The sequence below is a fragment of the Pangasianodon hypophthalmus genome, chromosome 5 (genome assembly GCF_027358585.1).
Source record: "Pangasianodon hypophthalmus isolate fPanHyp1 chromosome 5, fPanHyp1.pri, whole genome shotgun sequence".
Lineage (NCBI taxonomy): Eukaryota > Metazoa > Chordata > Actinopteri > Siluriformes > Pangasiidae > Pangasianodon > Pangasianodon hypophthalmus.
The window spans coordinates 16,660,796-16,676,003 of NC_069714.1; the positions used below are offsets into that span (position 1 = coordinate 16,660,796).

The window sequence follows — 15,208 nt, forward strand, 5'->3', positions numbered from 1 at the left end:
AGGCTACATATTCAGGACACGAGACAGATATACTGCAGAAGCGTGGTGTGCTTTATTAGCTACTGAGCCAAAATATATGACTCTAACCCTAGACCTAGGGAATTGGAAGAAACAAAACACACATGCAACTTGTGACTAGCCTTCAGCAAAGGAGGGAAGAGGCTTGTTTCTTGGAACTCTTCAGTGTATGTTTTTCATATGTGGGGAACTGATGGTCTCTCCTCACAGTTTCCAAGTTTATATATTTTTTTTCCTTAATTACAGTTCGATAATGTCTTTCTTTGGTATCTCACTTTTAGTTCAGTGTCACATTTTATTTATAGCAAAGCCCATCTCTTCTTGTGCAAAAAATTCAATGCTGGAAAAGGCAGAGGAGCCTTCCTTGAAACCAACTGAATCTGTTATTTGTCAGTAATATACAAAATAATGGGCTTTAATTTGCTTTCAAATGTTCTGCTGGGTTTGGTACATAAAAGATAAAGACAACTGTCTAATATCTGTCAGTTTCTCATGTCACATCCACTGAAGATTTGCCGATACGGGCATGAACAAAATTGCACATATTGTGAACGCAGACAAACAGGATTAATACTATTCTAAGCCTAACCTACCTTCAGCTACACATAAACTAGCTAAATGCCTGAGATGCTTAGCCCTGTGGATGTGTCATTCTCCCACTAGTCTTTAGATCGCCTCAACGTAGTTGGCTGGCAGCATGCCGGTCTTTCCAGTACGCTGCACTGTGCCATACATCCAGCCCTCGTCGATGGACTGCACATTCACTATGACATCTCCATCTTTGAAGGAAACCTCATCGTTGTCAGCAGCAACGTAGTCATACATGGCACGAACAGTTTTCTGTTGAGAGGGAAAATATATGAAATGAGCCATATTTGTAGGAAACTCAAATTAGTCCATGGAGAAAAGTATTTTTTTAAAATTGTATTCTTTGAAAATAGACAAAGGTTTTGTAAAGTTAGTTCAGAGATTGCATGTGGTAGAGGAATCTCCTACTTACCCCGGTGGTGGAGGGGTGTGAGGGCACAGAAGACACAGTGGTCTGCTGGGTGACCACAGAAGAAGATCTCTGCTGAAGTTCAACTGTCTTGGCCTGCTGGTAGCCTGTAAGATAGAGAATGAAGTATTTGAATTTGAGTCTTTATATACTAAAGAAACAATAACAATAATACAGCTCCTTAATGAACACTTCTTCTTGCTTAGCTATTTAGTGTGAAGTGCATGTACCGATGGTAGGAGTAGGGAATCCATTGCTGTAGAGGGACATGTGGTGGTCCACATTCTCAGACAACTCAGATTTCTCATCACCTAAGCCACTCATGGCACTCGTCGAGCGAGAGTGCTCCTTACTACGGCGCTGAGCTTGAACTGAAAGATGCAGAAAGTTGTGGAAAATGTTCAAATTGTGCTTAAGTGTCAAATTCTTACTCAATTAAAATTGGAAGTAGCTTGATAAACGTGTACCTGAGTTCAATACACAAAAATGTACTTAAGTATTTAAAACAATTTTTTTTAAACTAATACTAGAAATGAGGATATTTTTTAACATGATTTGCCCATTTCTAATTTTGCACAATGAATTATATAAATAATTAGAAAATTTAAGGTTTGAGTTACGGACAAGGTTAATATTAATACCTTTATTCAATTCACTGACAACTGAGCAGCTGAAATTAAACCATTAAATTTGCTCTTTAATGTTTAAGAGCAAATGAGACAGATATGCAAATTTTCCTTGTGCAAAGATGACTGGTTGTGCTATTCATATAAATTAGTATGCATTTGATTTAATGTTTTACAATTAATAAATAAAGTTATTTACTATCAATCACATAGAAAAGAAATTAATCTTGTAGCTGGTCAAAAGAATAGCAAGTTTGAATCATGATTTTGATTTAAAATGACTGAAAGGTCTACATACAAATGCAAGGAATAAAAAATAAGGATGTCTTTTTTTATGTAATTGAGTATTCATGTAAAGTGCAAATCTCATAACGCTATACTTTATTATTGTAACAGAACACACAACTACATCGATATTGCTACATCTGTTACAGCGCATAATGATCCCAGATTAAGGCCAGGGAAATGTAACAGTGTAATGTGTATAGTCTGTAACCTACCTGACATCATGTGGAGACTTCTAGACTGGATGTTATCTTCAGCAGGATCGTAGTCAAACACAGAGCCTGGGTTTGTACGCCATACACGCAGGTCTAGAAATTATACACCAGTTAGTTACTGTTGAATTCTACCTGAACGTAGTGGTATAAAGATGTAAGCAACTGTACAGGGGATGTTTAGTAATGTTGCTCTAAGTGTGTTATTGTGTTTCAATGAGCTGACCAGTGATGGTTTCCTGGTCATGCTCTATAGCCCGTCTCCTCTCCATTTCCACCACACGCCTCTGAATGCCACGGTAACTGATGTCACTGAAGTCCTGAGTGTTTCTCTTTACACGCTCAGTCACAAGGTCAGTGGTGGTGGGAGTGAAGCTGCCCTTACTCTTCTCAAAGTCCTGGTGGTACTGCACCTGTGAGAGAGACATATCCTTACTGTTATTCCAAATGTTCTACATGCCACAATTTGTTGTGTGTAAAAAGGTGTTTGAACTGAAATTTACCCCAGAGATGATACGCTGAGACTGCCTCACACGTCTCATTTCAGGAGTGTCCAGTACGAAGGCTGCTTTGCCCTGCACTTGCTTACGGAAGCTGTCAGAGTACAGCACCTGGGTGACAGAACGAAGAGTAAATGCAATATAAGCTGTTTACAGGATAGGTTGCATTATGAGCACATATCAGGTTGGATAATTCCAGGAAGGAGGGAAACAGATGACTATGAAGACAGCAGAATGTTTAAACAACTGTGTTATTGCAACAGTAGATGAATGAATTAGCACAGTAGATCCACAAAGATGGAGAGTGTTTTTGTTCCATTCCACAGAAGTGCTACAGGACAGGGGGAAACGAATGAAAAACGGTTTAATCAAGTGGAAGTTAGGAATGGTCGCACACATCACATCTAGATTTTAATGCATTATATTCAGCAGGTGGAAGGATGAAGTTAATATTATTAGCCACCTAAGCGAGAAGGAAGGCGTTAGATAGGTTATGTTGGACATGAACTTTGGGGCACACGTTCCCTGGCCGAGTACCGAGCTAATTTGTTCTTGGTTCCGTTTGACCCGCTCCATCTCTGGCGTGAATACGACAGAAGTTCCTTTGCCAGAAGCACCTCTGTACAAAACCTGGAGTGGAGAAGAACAGCGGCCATAGAGAGGCCAGTGAAAAGCAGATACCACACATTATACTCACGCTCCAAACATTCCTTCAGCAGAAGAAGGAGATATTTGTGAGCAAACACCACTCACAGCATCACATTTGGAGGTTAAATGGCACATACGGAGAGAACCCTGTAGTGAGGGGTTAAGAAAAGCAAATAAGAGCCAGATGACTGCAGTTTGTGAATTTAAAATAAAACATAAGCAGAAGAGGTTACTGTTGTTTTGGATTACAACATGGTCTCAAGTTTGGAAGCTTGGAATAAACTGGAGCGTAGATGATTTGAGGCTGCTGGTTGGAGGGTTTGGTGATTATATTAGCAGGTAATGACGGACAGTACGGATGAAATGGTGGTAGTGTGAGAGTTCATGCAGATGAAGGCACTCTCAAATAAACTCTGTGTAGTTTCCACTACCGAACTGATGTTCTTCTGAGTCTCTCGGACTCGCTTCACCTCGGGGAGGTCCGATATAGCTGTCCCTTGCCCCAAACTGTCTTTGTACTTTATCTACCAATGGATTTGGTTCCATACAGGCAAAACACATAGCAAGACACAAATGAAGCAAATCAGAAAAAGAACAATTGAAGATAAAAACACAAAGGAGACAGAAACATTTCCATAAGAATATGGCAAATATTGCCAATCATCAGCTCTAACATGAACAAATACCTTGCTGACATTTACAACACATGTAAAGGCAGATAAAATGATACAATTATATATACATATATGATGGTAAGCGTGAGCTTTAGAAGTATTAGCATTGAACCCAGGGATATATTCATGAATGGGTGTTATAATAAATGTTATGTGCTAATCATTGTTTTTTCAGGAACTACGGTTAACCAGGGGAGTCAGAAAGGTTTTGTCTATAATGATATATGGATGACAGAATGATCTGTAGCTGGGAAAGGGTCACACCACAGTGTACCATGCTAATATTTTCCTGATTGCGTTTAACTCTCTCCATCTCAGGAGTTTCTGACACTGCAGTTCCACTTCCTAAATCCTCCTTGTAACGAATCTTTAAATAAGTATAAGAAAAAAGGGTTATGCGAATGATCCAATTCCTACAAATACCATATATATTGTATGTACATGATAAGGAAACTTGTTGTTAGAATAGATATTTTAAAAAGAAAGAATTTGAAAGAAAAAAAAATCATACTGAGAAAGGTGAAGGTAATTATGCAGTAAGAGTTATTTATCTATGAGGTATTCATTAACAATATGTGCTAATAGAATGGTGGAGGATTACAGAGTATTATACCACAGCACTGTTAAATTCTCAAATCTGATTGGTCAGATTGCTTACTTTTTTCTAATAACAGCAGCTCTGATAGCAGTTACTGCTGTAATTCCAATCACACATTATATTAACGTTCTCATTCTAATACATTATAGTTTGTATAGTATAATCGCTGATGGGGCAGGATTTCTGTAATGAGATATTCACTTAACATTTATGGAAGGAGTCTTGGGTATCAGCGGTTTGTTACAGTCAGTAAGTCGGTAAGGGAAAGACTTCAACATAGTGGACTTTTTTTGCGATTTTCAGTTTGTCATTAACAAGGTACATTTACCGTATTCACTTTAAGAGAGCGAGAAAAAAAGAAAAGGGCGTAGAAACAACTGTTTATATAAGTTATAACGCAAGGTTAAGATAACAGGAACTAACTTATCTCGTGGATGTTCAACAACATATGATTATGTCAATATATACAGTTAAAAAGCAACAATAAATGTCACTATGTACAGTTAAAAAGCACAACGCCTCTTTCAGTAATAAAAAGAAAAAAAGATCATTAGCAAATTGCTGTGGTATAAGTGGAATAAAACACTTTAGGATGCGCTATTATTACAGAAAAACATCAACTTCAGGCTGATGATGGCATCACACCTCCCTGCTGTTGATTATTTTCCAATAACAGCACACACCGTAGTGTTTTATTCCTTACAAAAATGCAGCACATCATTTTAAACCAGTGAATTAGGAAAGTCACATTTGGAGTAAGAAGAAAACAAAAAAGAAGGATCAAACAGGTTAAAACGATTAAGGGGGAGGGATTCTCGTAATAGAGCCAAAGAAACTCTACCGAGCTTATGTTCTTCTGAGTCTCCTGCACACGTTTCACTTCAGGAAGATCTGGTATAGATATGCCTCGACCTAGTGAGTCCTTGTATTTGATCTATTCCATATTTCCGTTTAATTTGTAACATAGAAATAAAAGAGAAGTGATAATAAAACACAGGAAGCATTAAATAAATATCTGGCAAAACTATAGAAAACATGGTGACATTTTACATAGAGTTACAGAAAACCTACATTAGCCCTTCCTACCTGACATAAACCTAGATAAACATTTAGAAAGTCTTATTCCATCATCTTAATGATACCTGAAATAGCACTCAATTTTATAAGTAACCCCTGAGGAAAGTGCATAAGATTTTTGTTGTAAGGCTGTGAGAATTAACTTTTATCAAGGTTTATGTAATCTTGTCATGTAATGAAGGGCTTATGTAAGTGTCATGTAGCTTTACAAACACTGCCTTTAAGCAAAGTGGGAAAATTATATTAAAAGAAAAATACACACCAGCTGTTATGAAAATGTCTAGGACTCAGTTATGAAGTATATTAATATTAAAATACACAGCTAAAAACATTTAGTTGATTAAAGTATTGGGAGTTTTTTTTTTTTTTTTGAATGGCATTAAAGTGAAGTGTTTATTAAAATGAATTTAAAATGAACTTAGAATGGAGAGAGTGGTGATTAAAATGAATTGAAAGGAAGTGTCCTGGTTCTATCTTAGCAATGACGAGTAGCAGGGGAATGTGGTGAGTGGGAAAAGGCTGGGGTAGGGTCACACCACAGTGTACCGTGCTAATAGCCTGCTGATTGCGTTTAACTCTCTCCATCTCAGGTGTTTCTGCTATAGCAGTACCTCCTCCCACATCCACCTTATAATGAATCTTTCAAAATGCAGAGACAAAAATATTACACTGATTTGTTAGGCAACTATGATTTTTCTTTGTGCTTTCTGAGGAGGCCCCTTGAAATAATAAAGGAAAACATCATTTGACACATATGAACATTTCACATATATTTACATATCATGGCTTGGAAAACATGCACATCTGCATCTGCAAAACAGCTGGCAGCAGTGTGTAAAAAAAAAAAAAAAAAAAAAAAAAAAAAAGCATTACGGTTTTAGTTCCTAAAATAGTTAGGGCAGTTGTTTCAAACAAATCCACTGAGCTTCAACATTAAGTTAGTCTCCAAACTGGTAGTCTATAGTTAATAGCTAAATTTAGGCCTAGATGAAAAAAGGAATTGGGCTGCATGTCAGGGACTGTTAACGTATGATCGTAGCAAGAGTAAAAAAAAAAAAAAATTGGAAAAAAAAAATTGGAAAAAAGCAAGAATTCAAAAAATAGAAAAAGATGAAGTAGGCTGTTAGGGGGGAAAAAAGCATATAAAAAAGAGTAAAGATATACTTAATGATAGGTACCGAGCTGAAATTCTTTGTATTTTCTTTAACACGAAGCATTTCAGGGGTGTCCTGTACTGCGGTTACTTTGCCCTTAATGTTTTTAAGGTCAATCTGGTATTGAAGCTACAGAGAAAAGAGCACAAGGGCAGTCAAAGTACTGCAAACAGAAAAAAAGTGCAGTGTAACAAATATGCTTCAATTCTGTTCAAATGAACACAAACACTGCATTTAATCATTAAGAACTTATTGAAGGAACGAGAAGGAATCAACTGATACGGTTTAACAATCCTAGAGTTGTGTCTGTGAAATCTCAAACACAAAGACAAGCATCAAGGACAACGCTACCAAGACAAGGTCCAACCTACTGGGAACAAAGGAAGGAACGAAAACAGAGACAAGACAATTGGAAAAAAAAATCTTACATTGCTGAAGTTCTTCTGGTTCTCCCGCACTCTCTGCATCTCAGGAGTGTCCAGAACTGCATTGTAGTGAGACATGGTTTTCTCTGCCTCCTCCTTGTACTTTTTCTGTTTGGAAAAATTAATAATGGTTGACGTACATTATATACCACAACTATGGATGACACAAGGTATTTCCAAAACAATATTCTGATTAAAAATACAAATAAATTCCAGGGAAATTAATAGGGTCACTTGTTACTTATTACTTATGTTTCCTAGTGAAATATCACATGTTCAGGGTTTGGATATAAGCCATTACCTGGCTCACAATGTTCCTGATCTGCTGAGCATGGATGATGTCTGGGGTGTCAATCACGGTGGTGTAGCTGGCCCTGTCCTGCTCAGCATTGTGCTTGTATTTACTCTGTAAAATATGGGCTTCAGCTGAGGGACAGTTCTTACTTGGTGGTAACATGAAAAATTTCTTTTTTAGGTTAATGATATTACTAACATTTCTTTTTAAATTACGTACAATAGGGCTTCGTAAAACATTCATGAGCACTGCATAAATAATTAAAAAAGCAATACTAGGATTTAGAAAGTGAGAAATAGAGGTGACATTAGAGGGTTTTGATGTAAGACTTTACAGACAGGCTTTAACTAATACATGAAGGTATGAGACATTGTCTAGAAAGTATCCAATCCTTTCATTTCCTTTTATTTAAATAAGTTAAATTGTAATAGACAGACATAGTCCTTCAAAATGGTGCTCTGAATGTATTATGAAGCCCGATGTAAGTCCCACTGAATTAAGGTAAAACAAACTTGCATGATAAAATTAATAATTCACCACAAAAAATTTTATTCTTTGTTAACGTCTGTCAATTGAAGGGTAAAGGTCCATTCTAACATCTTTCATCAGGATGACAGATGATCCATCCACTAACCTGGCTGAGGATATCTGTAGCATTTCTTGCTCTCATGAAGTCTGGAGTATCAGTAGCCAAAGCCAACATTCCTTTGCCCTTTATCTCTTGCTCCAATGCCTTCTTATACTCTCTCTGTGGAGGTTTAAAGAACGTTAAACATTGTCCAATCATACAGTTTTAAAATAAAGAATACTGTATATGCAAAGGTAGCAAATTGCAGCTAGGAAATATTGACATCTGCATAAAGGCTTCAAAACTAATATTAGAGGTTAAACAGCTTCATTAAGAAGACCCTTATTTTTAACAGCATCAGGGTATGGGTAAAGTCCTGTTAGAAAATAAGAGCGATATTAAAAACAGGGAAATTCTGGAAGAAGAAAAAAAGATTTAGTGACAAGCGTAGTGGGATCAGTAAAGTTTTATTACCAAACCTGGTTAGATGATTGGGTGGAGTGATCCATTAGGAAGTGGATATTTTAGTGGTTAGCAAGAATCAGGACTCAGCACAATCAGTGCAGCCCTGTTAGTGTGGTAAAGAGGCAAAAGAGTCATGACTTCAAGAAGGAGATTAAGAGTGAGATGGGGGATGGCTTCAGCCTGAGCCATTCCTACCTCGTTGAGGATCTGAGTAGCATTCTTTGCTCTTAGCAATTCAGGAGTTTCCTCCAGCACTGTAAGCCCTTTACCCTTCACCCCTTCCTCTAGATCCCTCCTATACTCTTTCTACAGGGTGGAGAAGAATAGAGAGAATGCACAGAGAGCACACGGCAAGGCACAGACATGCAGTACCGGACACAGCACTGCTCACACGTGGAGCTCAATGTCACTATGCCTCAGTCCCAAATGTGTGTATTTATGAGATTATATTATACAATCATCTGGTTTGGTAAGCATTACTGTAATATGCAATATTTGTAATATTTAGTGGCTAATTCAGTTTGTTGTTTCAGAATTGGCTTGCATTTTCTTTTTTTTCATTGCGTTTTAAAGGCTGAACAAAGGCATTAGTGAATACACATTTTATCAGCTGTTTCTCAAGCGAACATATGAAAACAATATTTAAGAGATTTTATGTTTTATATCCTTATAATGTTAGCATTAGAAATAAACCAAATCACCAAAGTTAAGACTATACAGAAACGTTAATAAAAACACACACTCAGGGGTAACGAATGTGGATTTGGAGGGAGGTAGAAGAGCATCAGAAGAAGTAAAGACAAAACTGACAAACAAACTCACAAAAAAACGGAACATTTAAATGACAGGAAGTTGGACGGGGTATTACTGGGTGTATTATGACTGGGTGGTAAAACCATGCAAACTAACCACAACCTACTCAGCTGTGACCAGGAACAGTGTATTAAGTTTGGTGGGTCTTAGTAAGATTACTGGGAAAGGAGGAACAAAATATAGACTGGTCCATTTGTTACCTCACTAGCAATTTTGGTGGCATGTCTGACATGTAACATTGCCGGAGTGACCTCCAAGCCTGACAGGTTCCTGCCTTTCATGTATTCCTCAAAGTCCTTCTTATAGTCTTTCTATTCACCGCAAAGATAAGAGAGTGAAAGACACATGAAACCTCAGTAACATAGGCTTAATGTAACCTCTGTTGGTCTGAACAGGTCCTCAGGTAACTGCTGTTTTCTCATCCCCATAATGTAAAATCAGCATAAAGCTGAGCAGGGAATGGCTGAAATTAAATATCCACATTCAAATAATTCAACATACATAAGACGTAAACATGTGACAGACACAAACAAAACATACTTTACCGTCTCCTCAAGGTCTGAGTTTCAATTGTCACTTGCTGGTTTTAAGACTTGTCTTTTATTATTAAAGCAATAAACCTGTTTATTTATTTTTTAGTCAATACGTCTGGAAAGGTTCCATTTACAAAATGAGAAATAGAGAATCTGCATGCAAAGTTAAATCACCACTGTAAGATCCCGTAGTGACTAATCACTGATTTACCTGGCTCTGCATATGCTGTGCTTCTTTGGCGCTCACATAAGTCGGAGTCTCAAAGTCCAGCATGGCCTTGCCTCTCTCCTTCTCATACTTCTCCTTGTACTTCACCTGATTTTAGAGAGAATCGCAAAGGTCAAACACATGTGGAATGGTTAATCCACAAGAAAATATGTTGTTTGGGAAGTAAGCCTAGTGTTTGTTAAAATTCATTTAACTGTTCATTAATTTTGAACTTCATAAACAATTAACAGTGACAAGAGCGTTGGTGAATATAAAAGTAGCTTGCCTGACACACAGTATACAGTACAATCCAATTTTAAGCAAAAGACTTGATGTACTCCAAATGTTAATACTATAAGATAAACATTCAAGTGCTGAGAAAACTCAGTAAAACAAGAATAATTGCGTCTATGGTCATTCCAATACATAAACAACTTCAGTTTTTATCGAAATGGTGTGCTAACATGTTTTACTACTTCCATAAAAAGTCGCTTACCAACGCAGTAACTGTAAAAAGGTTTATTGCAAAAATTAACCCAGGCAAATAAAACAATACAGAAATAGCTGGCCTGTGGGAATATGAGCTATTTTAAAGGTAAAATTAGAGGTGACAAGAAAGTTTATTTTCAGACCTATGTTGATTTATAGACATGTATAAATCACACACACACACACACACACACACACACAGGAGTTTTCAGGTGGTGTCAATTTGAGGCCAGGACTTACACCACATTGTGACTTACATTACTCTGCAGCTCTGAGGCCTCTTTGAGATGAAGCTGCTCAGGAGTGTCAGGAATCAAATGGTAGTGACCTCTACTCTCCTCAAATTTCTTCTTGTACTGGTACTAAGAGGGAACCCCCAAGCAAAGCAACTCAGTATAACAACACTAATTCAACTAGTGCTAAACCACTTCTCACCCATTTGACTAAAATAAAATAAAATAAAATAAAATGCAGAACAAAAACCCTAAATAGGAATTTCTGGAAAACCACCATTTTTGTGTAAATAAATTTAAAAAAAATCTAACAAAATGCAAATTTCTGGAAAAAACAACTTTCCAACGTGTTATCGAACAATAAAAAAAGGTTTAAAAAAGTTAGATAGATAGATAGATAGATAGATGGGATAAATGGAGAGAGAAGGTTATCCGAGGGATTCAGTTCTTTTGGTTATTCAGAATTATACTTCGGAAGATTTAGGATTTAGTTTGGTTCGGTGGTCAAGTGGGTGGAGGTAGCACAAATGTGAAAGGTTAAAGGTAACTGCTAGTTAAGGAAGAGGTTTGGAGTCAGAGATGAGGCAGGTGAGGGTCACTACCAGATGATGTCCTTGTGTAAGAGTTTCAGGTGAGCTACATCCTTGTGAATAATGGATGTTTGTAATGATGCGGTTAAAATGATGGAGTTAATGGAAGATGAAAGGGGGAATGATGGGGTTTGTGAAAATCTTACACTACTGGCCAGTTTGCTGGTACTCAGGTTGTGCTGCATGGCCAGAGACTCAGACATGTCAGTCACAGGCTTATGGATCTTCTTCAGGTCACCCTTATATTTCACCTGCAAGAGAGGCATAGCAGGAATTACTTTGTAGCCTTTATTATCTATATGCATGCTTTTAAAGTGGGAAAAACACTAATGTTCTTGTTGGATTATAGATAGATATAAACTTAATCCAAAGTACACACCTCACTTGCAAGTGTATTGGCATCCTTCAAAGTCTGATAAATCTTACTGTTCTTCAGGTCATACTGTGGCCTCTTTCCTTTCTCCTTGTCAAACTTCTCTTTGTATTTCACCTTTTTGGGCAAAAGTATAATTAGTAGATAATAATGAAAATAATGCAGGTAGAGTAAGCCATAATTCTAACCACCCCCGTAAAAAAGATATATTCCCTCATTAGTTACATGCACTTGTTGATACAGGAAACCAAAGTGATTTACTACAACAGTCAGGCAGTCAAAAACCTGAGGATGCTGGTGGAGACTGATTTAGAGAAAAATATGCCTTCCAGTAACAACATGAGATTCTATATCAGATGAATAAATCCTAATACAACCTCCAGATATCGAGCACAGCACCCAGGTCTGGACAGAAGGACATTAACATTGGGTCTTTACAACACATTCATAAGCATTGCATACTTTATACTAGCATTGCTAAAGGATTTATGAATGGCTTATTTTAGATAACACTGAAGCTTTTTTTGTAGTATGTGTCTCTATAAAAGAGAGAAGAGACAAAAAAAACTCAGTCATCATTCTTGGTCGACTGTTTGAAACCGAAGCGTCAGTCATTTTGGATAACTATTTTGTAAGTTTTTAGTTAGTCTCCATTAAAATTTACTGAAGTTATATCAACTTTTGAGATATTTATCTATTTCATAGAGGAGCCTGGAACTGGAATTTCCTGAACTGAATGTGCTGTTAGTTAAAAAAAAAAAAAAAGAACTAATAACTTGTGTATGAAAGATTTATAGTCACAATCTTGAACCATCTGCCTCTAATGATCTCTTTAATTAAATGCCAAAGTCACACTACATCAAAACGTATTAGCTTTATAATAAACCAGTTATAAATCATCCAGCATTTCCTTACAAAAAGATTTATAAATGTGTTACAAGGGCCCAATGTTGGTACATTTCCAATGTTGGCAGCATTACCCCTCAAATACGTACATATTTGAATTTTTTTTCTCCAAAATTTGGAAGGACCTCCAGATCTGAAGAAAAACTACTTTGTGAGAACAAACATCAAACAAAAACAGAATCTCATGAGGATTGTGTAGATCTAATAAACCCATTGTAAGTTTAATTTTTTTGTGAATGTGTCTTCTTGCAGCAACAGTGGATTAACAATGCCATCTAGTGCTATCAGTATCTCAGCAAGGCCAACTGGATCTGCACAGTCCTCATTTTATAAGGGATGCCAGAACATAGCAATTCTGATAATGATGCAATAATTCATTTTACACTTCACTGGAAAATAATAATGCAATGAACTAATCAATTATGCTTGGCAAGAAGGCAAAAGCTTGCATGACAAACAGAAAAGAGGGACAACAGTAAAATCTGAGTGAGTGGGAAATGGAAACAGGAATAAGCAATGTTTGCGGGAATGAGGGTTGTTGGTAAAGAGTGTTTTAGAGTTCACTTCCTTAAAAATAACAGTGAGTGCCACCAAAGATTCAGTCAAAGAGAGAGGACAGAGAGAGACATAACGCAAAGGTAATTTGCCCTGCGGATCAGGGTCCATCCTTACATCACTAGTCAGAGAACTCATTTTCTTAATATGCCGCATGTGGGGAGTATCATAGGAGGCAGCTCCATGGAGGGAAGGCTTGGCCTCCACCTACAAAGTGCAGTGAGATGGCAGGGTGACAGCAATGAGAATGACACAGGACACAAATGGACAGTAAATAGATGGAATATGCACAAACTGAACAACATGAAGATGAATACATGAATATGTGACTGGTATGAATATGGTGACAGAGTTAAGTTTACAAGTTAAATGTATCTAAATGTACACAGATCAATGGTCACAGGACAGTCAATGGTCACATAGACAGTATTAGACATTGCTATTAATGCTGGCTGGTAAGAGAAGCGCTGATGGAGCATTTAACACTACCGCTACAGTTATTACAAGAGCAATAAAATTTATTGCACATGACTTGGCAGTTGTTGTGGTACAGCATAAAAAAGAAGCAGAAGTTGAACTGTGATAAAAAAAAATGGCTAAAAGTAAAAAAAGCCAAGACAAATTACCAGGCTAGTAAGCTTGGACACTTCAGTGGCCAAGTCGATATCAGGACGGTTGACCAGTGATCCTCCACGGCTGGCCTCCTGACGAGCCTTGTCACGATAACCCACCTATAAGCACAGCAATATATTTGATTTGGTTAAGAGTAACTGGCATGGCTCCCATGGCACAGCAGAAAAAGTTCACTCCCCTCCTGGGAGATCGCAAACTTGAATCCCGACATTGGAACAGCCATCTGAGGCCTGGAGCTAACAGAGCAAAACTAACCATGCTCTCTGGATAGGAGAGATGGCATACATGTCAATCACAGCAACACAAGCCAATTGTAGGCATCTGTGAACTCATGTGTACTAAAGAGGGCAAATAGCCCTTTCCTCCAATTATGTTATGCTGCCTTGTGACATAGCATGAGCAGCAGTTCAAATAGATGCAGCTAGCTGACTTCACATGTCTCAGAGGAAGAATGTGTTATCCTTCACCCTCCCCGGTTGGTAGCTGTCGTATAATAGGGGAGAGCTGGATGATGGGTGGGAATTGGCAGGATGGCCAACATAGGGAATTAAAAAAATGGGCAACTGGCACAATCACAATTATGTCCTATTATAACAGCAAGAATTTTGAATGATTAGAACTTATTAGGGATCTTCAGGATTATAGCACAAGCTGGTCATCATTTATGAGTACAACCAAAAATTGGCCTGGATAACTGAATGTCACAAGAAATGTTTTTTTTTTTTTGCATGATTAACTAATGATAGTGCAAAAGTCATTGTGGAAATTACCTCACTGATGAGCTTGGCAGCGTGGGTAGCCTTCAGGATGTCGGGGCGATCAGCAACAGGCGTATAATGCAGCTTGGACTTAGCTTGCAGTTTATAGTTAATCTACCAAAGATGAGATCACAGAGATAAATCTACTGCATACTAATCACCTAATAACAACCAGACACTAAAACATTACACTTTCAGAAAAATGGTTCCTCAAGGGTTCTTTGGATGATTAATGGCCTACTATAGGAGCCTTTTCTGAAAGGAAACCCACTGTTACTTGGTTCGTCAAAACTTAAGTGGTTCAGCAAGACACCAAAAACTGAAGAAACCTTTACAGTGCCAGATTAAACTCTGCATGCTCTTCAGCTCACTGGGTGGTAAGGAAAGGCTTATTGTTTTATCTTTCAAGCCAAACAGGCTCACATTGCTCTGGTTCTTGGCCACGTCCATGGCATGCTGCACATCTGGAGGTACAGTCATATTGTTGTACTCAGACTTTCCTTTCGCCTTCTCAAACTTCTCTTTGTACAGATTCTGTGGAAAGATTACATGAACTGTAAAGTTCTCACAATCCA

At 37.6% G+C, this 15,208-nt stretch overlaps 1 protein-coding gene across 20 annotated transcripts in view; it reads right to left on the reverse strand.

Annotated features, from left to right (window-relative positions):
* Positions 1 to 30: 30 nt before the first annotated feature.
* Positions 31 to 15,208, reverse strand: part of neb (nebulin) — a 68,801-nt gene continuing 53,623 nt past the window's right edge. For 3 of the 20 annotated variants that reach the window (XM_026911455.3, XM_026911440.3, XM_026911447.3), the window contains 25 exons: positions 15,057 to 15,167; positions 14,646 to 14,747; positions 13,869 to 13,973; positions 13,360 to 13,449; positions 11,788 to 11,898; positions 11,555 to 11,659; positions 10,843 to 10,947; positions 10,100 to 10,204; positions 9,556 to 9,666; positions 8,738 to 8,848; positions 8,144 to 8,257; positions 7,516 to 7,620; positions 7,218 to 7,322; positions 6,814 to 6,918; positions 6,182 to 6,274; positions 5,400 to 5,492; positions 4,235 to 4,327; positions 3,718 to 3,810; positions 3,176 to 3,268; positions 2,642 to 2,749; positions 2,365 to 2,551; positions 2,142 to 2,234; positions 1,246 to 1,386; positions 1,019 to 1,122; positions 31 to 858 (listed from right to left, as the gene is read on the reverse strand). In XM_026911455.3, coding sequence (XP_026767256.2) covers positions 685 to 858; positions 1,019 to 1,122; positions 1,246 to 1,386; positions 2,142 to 2,234; positions 2,365 to 2,551; positions 2,642 to 2,749; positions 3,176 to 3,268; positions 3,718 to 3,810; positions 4,235 to 4,327; positions 5,400 to 5,492; positions 6,182 to 6,274; positions 6,814 to 6,918; positions 7,218 to 7,322; positions 7,516 to 7,620; positions 8,144 to 8,257; positions 8,738 to 8,848; positions 9,556 to 9,666; positions 10,100 to 10,204; positions 10,843 to 10,947; positions 11,555 to 11,659; positions 11,788 to 11,898; positions 13,360 to 13,449; positions 13,869 to 13,973; positions 14,646 to 14,747; positions 15,057 to 15,167 — 2,757 coding nt within the window. In that variant the 3' untranslated portion in view covers positions 31 to 684. Of the gene's footprint in view, positions 859 to 1,018; positions 1,123 to 1,245; positions 1,387 to 2,141; positions 2,235 to 2,364; positions 2,552 to 2,641; positions 2,750 to 2,803; positions 2,970 to 3,101; positions 3,269 to 3,717; positions 3,811 to 4,234; positions 4,328 to 5,399; positions 5,493 to 6,181; positions 6,275 to 6,813; positions 6,919 to 7,217; positions 7,323 to 7,515; positions 7,621 to 8,143; positions 8,258 to 8,737; positions 8,849 to 9,555; positions 9,667 to 10,099; positions 10,205 to 10,842; positions 10,948 to 11,554; positions 11,660 to 11,787; positions 11,899 to 13,359; positions 13,450 to 13,868; positions 13,974 to 14,645; positions 14,748 to 15,056; positions 15,168 to 15,208 lie in introns of those variants that run through there. The other 17 variants (XM_026911462.3, XM_026911470.3, XM_026911494.3 and 14 more) reach the window with 16 other exon arrangements.